General features: G+C 34.5%; 1 protein-coding gene across 1 annotated transcript; it reads left to right on the top strand.

Annotated features, from left to right (window-relative positions):
* Window positions 1–3004: 3004 nt before the first annotated feature.
* LOC145119974 (putative indole-3-pyruvate monooxygenase YUCCA5) lies at window positions 3005–5160 on the top strand. The gene is made up of 3 exons (XM_079055758.1): window positions 3005–3832; window positions 3935–4306; window positions 4574–5160. Exons 1-3 carry the CDS (start codon window positions 3128–3130, stop codon window positions 4796–4798), a joined length of 1302 nt encoding a protein of 433 aa, XP_078911884.1. The 5' UTR covers window positions 3005–3127; the 3' UTR covers window positions 4799–5160.
* The last annotated feature ends 8838 nt before the right edge of the window (window positions 5161–13998 follow it).

Below are 13998 nucleotides of genomic sequence, written 5' to 3'. Positions count from 1 at the left end.
AATCTCATAATGACGACGACGACGAACGGGTCCAAGAAACACAACAACCAACTCGTCGAAGGCAAAAAAAAAAACAAAAGATCCAAGAAAAAAAAACTACCGCATGGAACGAAGACGAGGAGGAAGCTTTAGCAAAAGCTTGAATTTTCATATCGCAAGGCGGGGATGTCGCCAACTCGCAAACGGGTCAAAGTTTTTGGTGTCGTATTTTAGATCATTTTCATGCGTTATTAGGAAAGAAAACGGAGCGGACGTACGACTCGATCAACGCAAAATGGCGTGATTTACGAGCGGCTTGCACCAAATTCAATGGCATATTTGACAAACTTAAAAACATGCATAGAAGTGGTAGCAACGACTTCAACATTTTAGTGACCGCGGCCTACGAATACAAAATTACCACCAATGGTAAACCGTTTGGCCACCAAAAAGCGTTGGAAGTTTGTCGTAACGGTCCAAAATGGGGTCTATATCCGGAAATGGTGCATTCGGGATCTACAACCGGTTCCAGCAAAAGGGCAAAAATGTCCGAGTCGGACGTGGGTTTTGGACTCGACCTCAACGATGACTTCGACGCCACCGAGGGGGAGGGCCCACCGGACGTCCAACTTCGTCGACCACCGGGAAGGGACAAAGCGAGAAAGGGAGCGTCTTCAAGCGGAAAAGCACCGGCAACTTACGAAGGCGAGCTTGTGACATCCATAGATAAAGCTCTAGTTTTTCTAGAAAAAAAAATATGAATCGTCGGAGGCAACTAATCGCCAAAAAATAGCTCTTACCGATCTTCAAATCATAAACACAAAGCCCCAACCGGATCTCGACCCGGAAAATCTTGCGACCTTTTCTTAAAATTCAACGACAAGTCTGGGATAACTATGGAGTTTAGCTTCTAATATTTATGGTTTTAAGTAATCTAGGATTTTATTTATGGTTTTAAGTAATTTAGGATTTTAATTTTTTTAAGAATTTTAGAATTTTAATTTGTGTTTTTTATATTAATGTAATGTGTTTTTAATTTTAATGTAATGTGTGTTTTTTATTTAAATTATGGTTTTATTTTAAATTATGGTTTGTATTTTCTTTTTTATTTAATATAATGTTAAAAAAAAAGAATTTATGGAGTGGTAACCATTTTCAATGTTTATTGGGTTGGTGGTGGGTTGGGTGTGAAACTGACGTAGCGCACATGTGGCAGCACTTTTTCGATGGGATGAGTGTGACCACTCTCCAAAGCATTATTGCACAGGGTTTGGCAATAAACTGCATATGTTGGTGTGCAAAGCTAGCATATGTTCTAGACTAACAAAAATGATATCAGTAGATTTATGATATTTATTTATAGACTAAAAAAACTTTTTTTAATGAAAATTTCAATTACCATTGATATTTGGATAATCCATGCACAATTATTGATATTTCAATAACAGTTGCATTAAGTTGAATGCCAATTTGACATTCAGTAGATTAAATTATATAATTACTATACCATGTTAACATGGGCGGCTCAAGCATTTTGGGGGCTCTAAGCGAGCTAAAAATTTGGGGCCTTTTGGCCTTTACTATACTCGGATTCGAAAACGGATGAGATGAATATTTCGCAAAAATCAGAATCAGTAGAAGAATGCAAAGTCGTTTCAGTTTCATGAGTGCAGCGATCGTTGATTTATTCTTCTGCTTCATTTATTTTGTGGTTACTGGATTGGATTTTTTAATGGACTAAAGCTTTGGACTTCGGAGAATATAGGGCCCCTTAGAATTGGGGGCCCTAAGCCCTACCTTAAAAAACCTCTACATAGAATCGGCCCTGCATGTTAAGTTTAATTGTTATTGAACTCTATATCATAAACTAAATTTTATAAATATGAAAAATGAAACCTTTTATAATTTAATATATTTTAGAAATAAATAAATAGAGTTCTATATTAATAACAATGATAATATGATAGTTATTAAACTTTAATACGTTAAATGATTTATGAATTTACATATAATTTATGTTTAAAATGTTGTATGGTAAACTCTATAAACCATAAATTATTGTTTATAGAAAAAAATTGTTGTGTACTACTCACTTCCCATAGTTATGGATGCTGTATAGATTTAAAGAAGATTGAAGAAAATTTTGAGTTCACGCAAATTACATCAAAACTGAAGAAATCTTTAAATCTTGGTGAAATATGGAATAGCGTTATCACATAAGAATAAATTTGAGGCCCATATCCCATGCATGAGACTTTTAGAGGCCTTTTCCTGGGTTGTTTTCAGCCTTCTTTAACTCAGAAATTCTTGTGCACATTTACCTATTCACAATCCCATTGTTTTATAAACGTGCTAACCAATTGCTTATTATCATTAGTTTGCCTCAATATATCAGGGTATGTCAAGAAGATGCCACACAAAGCTACTAACTTGGCGGATATATATACATGTACTCTTTTTGCCAAACTTAGTACGTACAGAAAATATATAAGGGGGTGTTATTCAGAGTTTTGATACGAATAAGTGCATTCTTTTGGTTTTGGTACATATAAATAGTTCACTCCATTGATCTTGTTCTCATTAATCATATGCCTCCCAACATGATTGCCTAAACTTAGCAAAGCAACACCGATTAACTAATCATGTGTTATTCATGACATACACACTCCTGACCATTTAAGAGCTAAATTGTGGTCACAGGTTTTGATTTCCTTTTGTCCAATCAATTTAAATATGCTATTTTCATCCATCGATTATTTAGCCTCTTTTTGATCATCTTTTATTTTCTGTATACGTACATATGTAAGTACCTACGTATGGATTCCATAACTTAACGAACTTTATTTTCAAGAAGAAAACAATAAACTGGACCAGTTGCTATTACTTTATTTCCTAGAAAATGACCATCTTAAAGCTATCACTTTCCAATATCCCAATCACATGCAACGCCTTGTGGCCTAACCCTCCCCTATTTATACCTCTGCACACCCTCTCACCCCCTCCACACATTTACATCTTCCTTTAATTCAGTTTCTCTTCTCTCTCTCTCTACTCTTGACCTCTGTCCTATCCATTTCACTTGCCCATACTTGGAAAAAAGAATCTAGACGTATACTGTTGTATTCATTCAATACTTTTGGTCCTTTTGATGCTTTGTTCTTGTAACACTATCAATCTTGATCATCAAAACTTTACAACCATGGTTCATCAAGCTCATGAACATGGAGACTTGTTCTCCCGGAGATGCATACTGGTAAACGGTCCGGTGATAGTTGGGGCTGGCCCATCGGGGTTGGCAGTCGGTGCAGGTCTCCAGCAACAAGGGGTTCCCTTTGTCATCGTTGACCGTGCTGACTGCATTGCTTCCCTCTGGCAAAACAAGACTTACGATCGTCTGACACTTCATCTCCCAAAGAAATTCTGTCAATTACCCTTCTTCCCTTTCCCACCTAATTTCCCTGAGTACCCTTCCAAATATCAGTTTGTTGACTACCTTGAATCATATGCGAAGAAATTTCAGATAAACCCACGTTTTAATGAGTCCGTTCAGTCTGCTAAGTATGACGAGAGCTGTGGGTCGTGGCGTGTGAGGACTGTTGTGGATGATTCTGAGGTTGAGTATATATGTAGGTGGCTGGTGGTGGCAACCGGAGAGAATGCGGAGAAGGTGGTGCCGGAGTTTGAAGGGTTGGATGAGTTTCCCGGCCGTGTTATGCATGCTTGTGACTACAAGTCCGGCAAGGCTTTTGAAGGTGAAAGAGTTTTGGTGGTTGGCTGTGGGAACTCCGGCATGGAAGTTTCTCTTGATCTTTGCCACCACAATGCTTTTCCGTCCATGGTTGTGCGAAGCTCGGTAAGCTTAATAAAAAACAACATAATTCTTTAAATTTACCATATGTTATCTTAAAAATCCAAACTGGAAAGGTTCCTTAATTCTTTTGGTTTGAATCCACAGGTTCATGTCTTACCGAGGGAAACTTCTGGAAAATCAACATTCGAATTGGCATCTTCGTTGATGAAATGGTTGCCAGTAAAGGTGGTGGATAAGATTCTGTTGATTCTTGCTAGGTGTAGTCTCGGGAATTTAGAGAAATATGGTATAAAGAGACCAGTAATGGGTCCAATTGAGCTCAAGAACACTCATGGGAAAACCCCTGTTCTGGATATTGGTGCATTACAAAAGATCAAAACTGGAAAGATTCAAATAGTTCCAGGAATCAAGAAATTTTCAAGTACTGGTGTGGAGCTCGTTAATGGCGAAAATTTAGAAATAGATTCAGTTATTTTAGCAACGGGGTATTGCAGCAACGTTCCTTCATGGCTAAAGGTAACATCTTTAAGAAATTTCAATACCATTAATCATTAATCCCAACAAACATACTTTTATATTTATTTTCTTAAAGGTATATCGATTCATGTGACAGTTATGGAAGTTGGGTTTCCTGTAGATGACTAGATACTCTGTTTTTGTCTACTTGTAGTGTTGGGCTCTGTTTTCTTTTTAATTTATATGAAGTATTGATTTCTTTAAAGAATGTAAAATACCATTTATACCCTTTAGTCTAATGAGTTGTTATTTTGGTGATGACTTCAGGAAAGTGATTTATTTACAAGAGAAGGGATGCCAAAGATGCCGTTTCCAGAGGGGTGGAAAGGGAAATCAGGGTTATATGCAGTTGGGTTCACAAGGAGAGGTCTCTCTGGTGCATCTTTTGACGCCATTAGAGTCTCACAAGACATTGCTAAAATTTGGCATCAAGAAACCAAATCACAAAGCAATCATTATGTCACTGTTTCGTGTGATCGAAGATGTAAATAGATGTAATAACTCGTCCTACATGAATTAAAGATCAGAATAGTCAGCTGAGCTCCCCTTACTTACTTCCACAATGATTATAAATTGATCAAGAACTTATTGGACTAATCTATAACATTAAGCTTGAGGTGTTAGAGTAGATTGGTAGAAGGAACAGAATCGGTTTTTGTGGTCTATTTTTATTTATTTATATTATTATGTTTTGTAACGTGATACACTGACAGATAAGAAAATGTTCTCACGTAGTAAAAAGAGAGAGTAGCCATCTCCGGTTAAAGCCTAGGGTCTTTTGGGGCATTATCTAAAAAGAAAAGGAAGATGAGGGGTTTTTTTTATTTGTTTTAGTTATAGTGTTTTGTATATCAATCTGGTGGTGTAGTCTTTATAAAATAAGCCTAATGGATTTTAGAAAAGAGTTTTGAGATCTTTATTCTTAACTACTTGCAAATCATGGTTATAAAATTAATTAAACTTTCACACTAAAAATTTAAAATTATTAATCAAATATTTTAAATAAATTATTAATTAAGAAATTTTTTTTTAGTTATATAAAAATATAATCGTTGATTTAAATAAATACATTATCTTATAATCTTTATTAATTTTATTTTAATGTTATTAATTTAATGTAATTAGAGCGAAAATATTAAAATTTGAAATGAAAAATCTATAGGTTGACAACTGAAATGACATTAATTAAGAGACCTAATAAAATGACACATGACAAAAAAAAAATAAACATATTTTTTTATTAATATATGAAGATGAAGATGAAAATGAAGATTTTACTGTGTCCGAAGCAAAGTTTATTAAAACTTTTATAGTAGTTTTATGTTTTAACTTTTAAAAGTATGTTCAAATTAGAAAAAAACATTTAGAACTACGAACTTTAATTTTTTTAACTTAAAAATAAAAAGTTAAAACTCAAAAGTTACTTCATAGATTAAAACTATAATTTTTATGTAATTTATACTTTTAAAAATTTACAGTAACTTTCTGAAATGAAATTAATTAAGAGACCTAATAAAATGACACATGACAAAAAAAAATAAACATATTTTTTTATTAATATATGAAGATGAAGATGAAAATAAAGATTTCACTGTGTCCGAAGCAGAGTTTATTAAAACTTTTATAGTAGTTTTATGTTTTAACTTTTAAAAGTAAGTTCAAATTAGAAAAAAACATTTAGAACTACGAAACTTTAATTTCTTTAACTTAAAAATAAAAAGTTAAAACTCAAAAGTTAGTTCATAGATTAAAACTATAACTTTTATGTAATTTATACTTTTAAAAATTTACAGTAACTTTGTGAAACATTTATTTATAACTATCAATTTCCAATTTTCAGCTATCATTTACTAAATACAAGTTATTTTGCTCAAACATACCTTAAAAATTCCTTTCGGTAACGACACTACAATTGGTCCATAATTATATTAAAATAAAAATGGATGGGTTCAAGGACCAAAAGTGATCCAACTATGGTCCCACTTAATGAGGTAGGTCCAGATTTCATTATGCCTCTAACCTTGGCTATTAACCTTTAAATTTAATCTCACGACTCGAGCACCTCTCCTATATGTATGATAAGTTCACATGGGTTCATAGAGAAATAGATATGAAAAGTACAACCCCATCTAAATCCATGGTTAATGGTCGACAAGAAATCTATAAATCAAAAACACAAAATTTATAAATAAATTATAATATTAGTAATTAATCCTACCAATCATTTTCTAGAAATCATAAAAAACTAGCAAAATTATCCAAACAACCATGATTTTTACAAGTCACCACATATGTAAATATGAAAATTTTGCGTCTGCTCATGTACAAAAATTATGAATTTTTGGCAACTTCGACCCGTAATATTTCTATCATACGAATTTCATTTGAGATGATTTTTTTTTATAATCTTATTTGAAACAAGAGGTATCTATAGACATATTACACTGCAAATTTGGATATCGGGAAGTTGTTGAGTATCAAAAATGTTGTGAAGATGTCAAAAGTACGGAGCATGTTGAAATCATCAAAAATCGAAAGTTGATGAAGTCAAAGGACATCGAAAGTACAATCTATATCGAAGTAGCGGTTAGAGCTTGTTAAGCTCCTTTGATATAACTTTTTATTACACGACACATTTTGTACACGTCATTATCTTAGTCCTTGTATTTTCATGATCAGATGTATTCTACATATGTGCCTATATAGTGTGTATTAGTCTTTGTGTTAGGTTTACGAGTCTTTTTCATATGCTCATAACTCTTTGTTATTAGATCTATTAATTGTTGTAATCCTACACCTTGTGATTAATAAGCTAAACTGAATAATTTACATCTTATGTTAATTCATTTTGTAAATTGTTGTTATTACATTCTTATGTGAAAACATCATGAAGTGGTATCAGAGCACGATTCGTTGAACTCTTTGGAGAAATTCTTTCTTATTTCATCATAGACTTAAACTTGTTTTTAAATCAATAATTATGTGATTGAAATTTGTTTCTTCGAAGTTTCTTAAAGTTTATGGATTATGTTTTTCAATTCAATTCAATGACGAATCTCAATACTACTACAATGATCAACTATGCAATTTTCTTGGTTCATCCACAAAAGCTCTTATGTTACTTTTCATATCATTATGATCAATAGTCTAATTGTATGGAAGATTATCTTGCTGGATTAGATGAAGATCTATGGAGGCTAATCAAATAAGGTCCATTCGATCCTACTGTTGTTGGTCGTTTTGGTCCCGAAATCAACAATGAATATGTTATTGCTGCTAACAAAAAAAAAGTTTGAAAATGACAACAAGTGTATGCGAGAATTAAGAGGTGGATTTCTGTGACATCCTCTAAATTTTAGAACCAATTAAAACTTTTCTTTACGCTTATTTTATCATTGGTGCAGAAATTTCCAGTACATTTGAAACATTTTTAGTACAAGTGATTGTCTCAATTTAATAAAATTCCTAAGGATGTTATAATCGATACAAAAACATAAGTTACAACATAAAGACCAAATGGTATTGAACTCTACTGCAGGTTGTCTCTTAATCACTCAACATCCTAATCAAGTACCAATAGCTTAAGTCTTGATACATGTGATGCATATATATACTGGGTGTGCAAGGTTGGGAAACCTGGTGAGATGCATAGGGATTTCAATCCCACAATATTGTTATGATAATATTCTTTAATTATCAGACCTGCAAAATCAATCGTTGCCATACAATATCCATATAGGCTTACATTCTCACATATCCATTCCTATCGATCCTCACACATTATCAGGGAGAAATTATCTCTCTTGATGAACAGTTAAAAAGCTTTACTAATAAGCTATGGGCTTCCTTGGTCGGTGCAGCCATAAAGATATATGGATCATCAGAGTATTTGATGAATATGATATTCTATTTCATTCATGCCTATGAGTAATGAGATCACACCACCAACGTAGTTCACAAGATCATCGAGAATGATCAAATGTTGTCACCTACTCTTGGAGGTGTAGACATACCGTTACAGGTGCCTGATCTGGACCCACGATTTCTGGTCATCCAAAGGGAATACTATAATATATTCCCATCCGTAGCTACTGTACATTGATACCTGAAACTGTCACGGAACAGAACCTTACTCTCCGTTCCAAGCTTATACATATTCTCCTAATGAGACTACCCAATATCAAACTTAATTGAACTAGGTATCTTCCATAAGTCTAAGTTTATCCCTAGACTAGATTACAATTCATGTAACCAACTTCTAACACCAACTCTATTCTTTGGTGACACTAACTTATCCTTAGTGTATCTATATTCCCTAGAGAGTATTAGGTATTATTATTCTTTTATCTTCTCAACAATGCTACTTCTAATATTATTATATAGTATTTATCTATTCATCCTAACATAAAATAGAACCATATTTGGTTCACACATAGCATGGTATATATACATATATCTTAACATATAATCCACACAATAATCATATAAATCACATACGATTTCCAAAAAAATATTTAATACCCTAATTAATACTTATATTAAATCATGTTCATGAAAGGGACTATTCATTCACTTGATAAACTAGGTGATGGCGATTTCAGCAACGCTTCACTTTGCACTTCCAAAGAAACCTAGACGTGTAAAGCACTAAGCCTTAGTCTAGTTTCATAACTCTTTCGACTCTTTAATGATAGTCTAGATTCCTCAATAATCTCAATGTATACATCAAAATCTATCAAGTAAGAAATAACCAGGTAGGATTATATCGGAGGTGGGGTCTGTTTGGTATACAAAGTATATTGTTTGGAAATCCCACTTTAAACACATCATTAAATCCAGCCAAGACATCACTATCATAAGTTGATCAATTAGTATAATGACTTGAAATCATTGATAAATCTAATTTATAGGTTCACAATAACTACTTATGACTATAAATATAAGTTACACTGAAAGAAATATGCTATAAATATGAGTGTAGCTTAACTTACAAAGATTTTGCTGAAAAAGGACAAGAAATTATACTGGCTGAACTTCGGCCTACTAGCTACTAAATGTTGGGCTCTCAGGGGACCCCAGGGATTCGTCATAGACTAAAAAGGGAAATGGGCTCAAAATTGAGAGAAACTCGAGAGAGAAACGTTTGAATGGTGTGAAATTCAAATGAGGCACTATGTGGGTATTTAAAGTCGAAATTAAAGTGCACGTCGCGGACATGTCCCCTGTGTGCTGTGAATTCGGTCGGAAGTGATGACATTTCGTTTTCTGTGTGGTGCCACATGTCACATTCTGGGTGGTGTAGCAGTACGCGTCGCACATGTTGTCTTGCCCATGGCTGCGTGTGATAATTTTTGATTTTTTAGAAAATTCATATCTTCTTCATATAAGATCCGTTTTCAAAGGGTTTTATATCCACTCGTAGCTATCCATAATATCTACAACTTTCATTTAGACTCTGTCAACTAATTTTGAATTTATTTTTAAAGTTATATTTTCAACAGGCTTAGACTGTTAAAGTCCGCTAAAAATTCATAACTCTCTCATCCGACGTACGTTTTCGATTGTCTTTATATCCATGGATTCTTGTTAACAAGATCTTCGATTCTCGTTAATATTGTTTCGGCTAACAACCAACCGATCTAAAATTTCATACCAGTGTTACACATGGTTGCGCTGGAACATAGAAAAATCATAACTTCCTCTTACGAAGTCAGATTTAAACGTTCTCTATATACACACTCTCAGTTTAATGACTGCTACGACTTTCGTTTTGGTTACTTAGGCTAGTAAGCAAGCTATCTCTTATTCACTATTTACAATGTGACATCTCCAATTTCACGGCCAGAAAATACCAATTTGTTTATGCTTATTTAAAAATTAGAGTATCCTTTTTGAAGAATAATATTGCAGAATTTGTTCCCAAAACATGACAATGATATTATCAAATCATTCCAAAGAAATGTATTTTATTTATATTAAAAGTTTGGGATGTCATCATCAATACAGAAACATAAGCATAACGAAATATTACAAGCCTTACAGTAATTAAACTAGTGGCCTAATACTCCTTGAACCTCTCAGCAAAATGTCTTTAATATCGCTACATGTGATACAATAAACTGAGTGGGTCAGGTTGGGAAACTTGGTGAGTACATAGGTTTTTCAACCCACAATAATATAATTAATATGTCTAATCATCAAACAATTAACCCAATTTACCATCCCCATTATCTTTTTTATTCTTAAGGATCTACCCTAAGAATCATCTATACTGATAGTACTAGTTCAGGGATTCCTCCATGATAATTTTTAGTAGGTATACATTTATTCCTAAGGAATAAGCACGAAGTCCATCACTTCTATGGTTTATCGAATATGCACTAAGTCCATAGCTGCCAGTGTTATCTATTAGGCATTAAGTCTATAGTTGTCAGTGTTTATCTTCTTTATTGACAACATTATTTTAGGGAGTCCTCCCAGAATACATGTCAATGGGTTTTTAGAGTACATCTGATGAACACATGGTTCATAAACACCTACAGTATAACGCCTCTCTAGACACCTCTCCCGTAAGTAGATCAATCAGTATAACGCCTTGGAATCATTGATAAACCTCTTTTATAGGTTCATAATAATGATAATGAACTTAAAAATAAGTTATACTTAATGTACGGTAAGCATAACTCAACTTAGAGGTGGTTTAGCGAGAAACTGGACTTTGCGCTAGCAGAACTTCAAAACCGAAAGCTCTATTTCTCGGGGCTTTATGGCACTCTGGAGCATCGCTAATAACACTTAGGAAGTTCTAGAGAAAGGTATTGGGACCTTGTGGTGGTGGCGGTGGGGGGGGGGGTGGGAGAGAATATATAGAATGGAAAGGTGTGAGGAAAAGAGTGAAAATCGATTTCTATTTATAGGCTGGCCGGTGCCCAGTACACTGGGCGTACACAAAAATTACGTTAGGAGTACTAGGGGCCATGTGTCAGCATCTGGTATCAAGCTGTGGGGAGGAAGGGGTGTTACAGATCGCGACACGTGTCATGCCGATGTTAATTCGTAAATTATTATCTTGTAAAATTCATAACTTTCGCATACTAGCTCCGTTTTTTACGTTCTCTAGATGCACGCTCTCGGTTTAACGACTACTACAACTTTTGTTTAGATTACTAAGGCTAAAAAGTATTTTATAAAAATTTACATTTTACGTTACATAGAGCTGTGTCGGTTTATTCATGAAACTTCAACGGGTCATAATTTCTTCATTATAAGTCGGATTTCAGCGTTCTTTATATGTACGGAATCCTTGTGACATATACTATAACTTTGGTTAAGATTATTTATATTAAACAATCTTCTATCAAAAATTCATTTTTAACGTTTATTATCTCTAAATTGACTAGCCCGAATCTGCGGGCGTTACAATTATCTCCCCCTTAGGATGATTACATACCAAAATCATCAACAAAACAGGACTTGTATAATGACTCTTCATGTTATCCTTCATCCTAGGTAATAATTTTAACTTCTTATGTCCTTTCAAATGAGTATCTAACTCTTGGACTTTTTGACTGTTGGTGGTGCCCAATCTTGCACCCGCTCTTTATCCTATGTCGGACTTTCAATCATAACCTTCAAGTTACAAAGTTGATCCTTATTAGAGACTCTTGCTCCTTCTGAAACATACTTAACTTAAGATAAGTTCTTTACTTCGATTATCGTAACAGACCGATGGGTCATGTTCTAATGATCTCTCATTGTATGATGCAACGCTTAGACTCATGTCTTTTTGAGTCAGATTTCAGAATGGAAGATACCTTCCTTCACGTTCTAATGTGATATAATCATATTCTAACATGTAGCATTTCAAGCTTCTTATTTTAACGGCGATTGAGATACATTTATTGATCGATTCGATTATCTTTTACTTCAATCTTCTAGCTTAATTTGGATACTATATCGAACTTGGTTTACTGAACCACGTAACATAATTATCTTATTCAGACTCGATTTGATATGACCACTAGATTCGGAATAACAATCATCTTCTTAGTCATTACCGAAATGATGGTAACGACAGATATGAACAAAATGGAATCAATTACTAACGCCTTGGTAACCTTGTGACTTTCCTGATCCAAGTGAAAGTCCTACGCTTCTGGTAGTATAGGCCTGTACTACCATTCATACCTACTGATACTCGTCCCAAGAATTGCATCTTAGTTTTCCAAGTCACCATACAAGAATTTCACATAGTCATTTAACACATTGGATAACATGACTAAGGTTTATATTATTTCTTGAGACGATTACATAGATATTCAAGTTCACCCTAAACTATGTCGCTTGTATTAGGCTACACCATATGATATTATCTATATGGCTACTTTATATCTCGATCTTCAGATATATAAATCCTTACTCCTAATCCTTTGCATCGTCACCTGCTTCATCAAGGATCATCTGGAATGCTCTTTCCTTTGGCTTCGACGGTGTATTTTGCCTTGTTGCTTCGTTTTTCTTTGGGCAATATTTTAACATATGCCCCTTGTCTCCATATCTGTGGCATACCTTCTCCTTAGACATACAATCCTTGGAATAATGACCGATCTTCCCACACTTATAACAAGTCACTTCTTTGTTGCATATCCTATAGTGCTTCTTCTTGCACTTCTCAAACCACTTGGCTACACCACTACCCCCATACTTTTGGCCGCCCAGGTTGGACTTCGAGAATCTTCGTTTCTTATCAGATCTTGAGGATCCTTTTTCTCTTATCTATGTCTCTACATTCTTAGCTTCCCAGATGGCGGCTTTCAAGGTGGTTACTTGTTTGGCCATTGGACCAAAGTCTGCCGGTAGTCCACTAGCAAACTTGTTCACCATGGAAAGCTCAGTAGGAACTAGGTAAGGAACTAGCTTCATCTTCTCATAAAAGCTACATCATACTCATTGACACTTGTCTTACCCTTCTTTAGATTCTGGAATTCATTTTTGATCTCTAGAAGATCCTACACTGAGCAGTACTGCATTTTTAGTTGCACCAAAAAGTCTTACCAAGACATCTTACTAGCTTCTCCTTTGGGCATGGTATCAACTAATATTTTCCACCAGCTTAATACCCAAGTCTTTAACTGTGTAACCGCGAAAACGTTCTTCTTCTTGTTGTTGCAGTCACAACTTTCAAGAATCATCTCCATCCAGAAGATCCAATCCATGACTTCCACTGGTTTTGGGCTTCCAAGAAGTTTGACGAGAACTTCAATTCCTTTGATGAAATTAATGAGTTCGGAGGCTGTTTCAGATTTCAGCCTAAGGAAGAAGACCTAGGTGAACCTTTTGTAGTCATCAACAATCACAAGTATGTACTTTTTGTGATGCACACTTTCCACTGTGGAGGTTCCACAAAGATCAATATGTAGAAGTTCTAATGGTTTCGAAATTGACTTTTCAATAAACAAAATGACCTTTCTTGGATTGCTTCCCACATTCACATGCAACACATAAATGATCATTTTCGAACTTGAGGAGTGGTAGACCTCTGGCCATTTCACCGGAAAAAAGATCATTCATGTATCGGAAGTTTACATGAGCAAGCCTTCGATGCCATAACCAACTGACATCAGGAATAGCCTTTGAGAGAATACAAAGTTGAGGCTTGCCAATGATCATGTTGATGTCTAACGGATACATGT

This window comes from Lactuca virosa, chromosome 6, assembly GCF_052849685.1.
Source record: "Lactuca virosa cultivar CGN04683 chromosome 6, Lactuca_virosa_CGN04683_v6, whole genome shotgun sequence".
NCBI lineage: Eukaryota > Viridiplantae > Streptophyta > Magnoliopsida > Asterales > Asteraceae > Lactuca > Lactuca virosa.
This window is presented reverse-complemented; position numbering and strand designations above follow the sequence as displayed.

Excerpts from the sequence above, each read along its gene's own strand:
- LOC145119974 (XM_079055758.1), top strand. The coding sequence starts at position 3,128 with ATGCTTTGTTCTTGTAACACTATCAATCTTGATCATCAAAACTTTACA. Across the intron at positions 3,833-3,934 it reads CCATGGTTGTGCGAAGCTCG|GTTCATGTCTTACCGAGGGA; the intron begins GTAAGCTTAATA and ends TTGAATCCACAG. Across the intron at positions 4,307-4,573 it reads ACGTTCCTTCATGGCTAAAG|GAAAGTGATTTATTTACAAG; the intron begins GTAACATCTTTA and ends TGATGACTTCAG.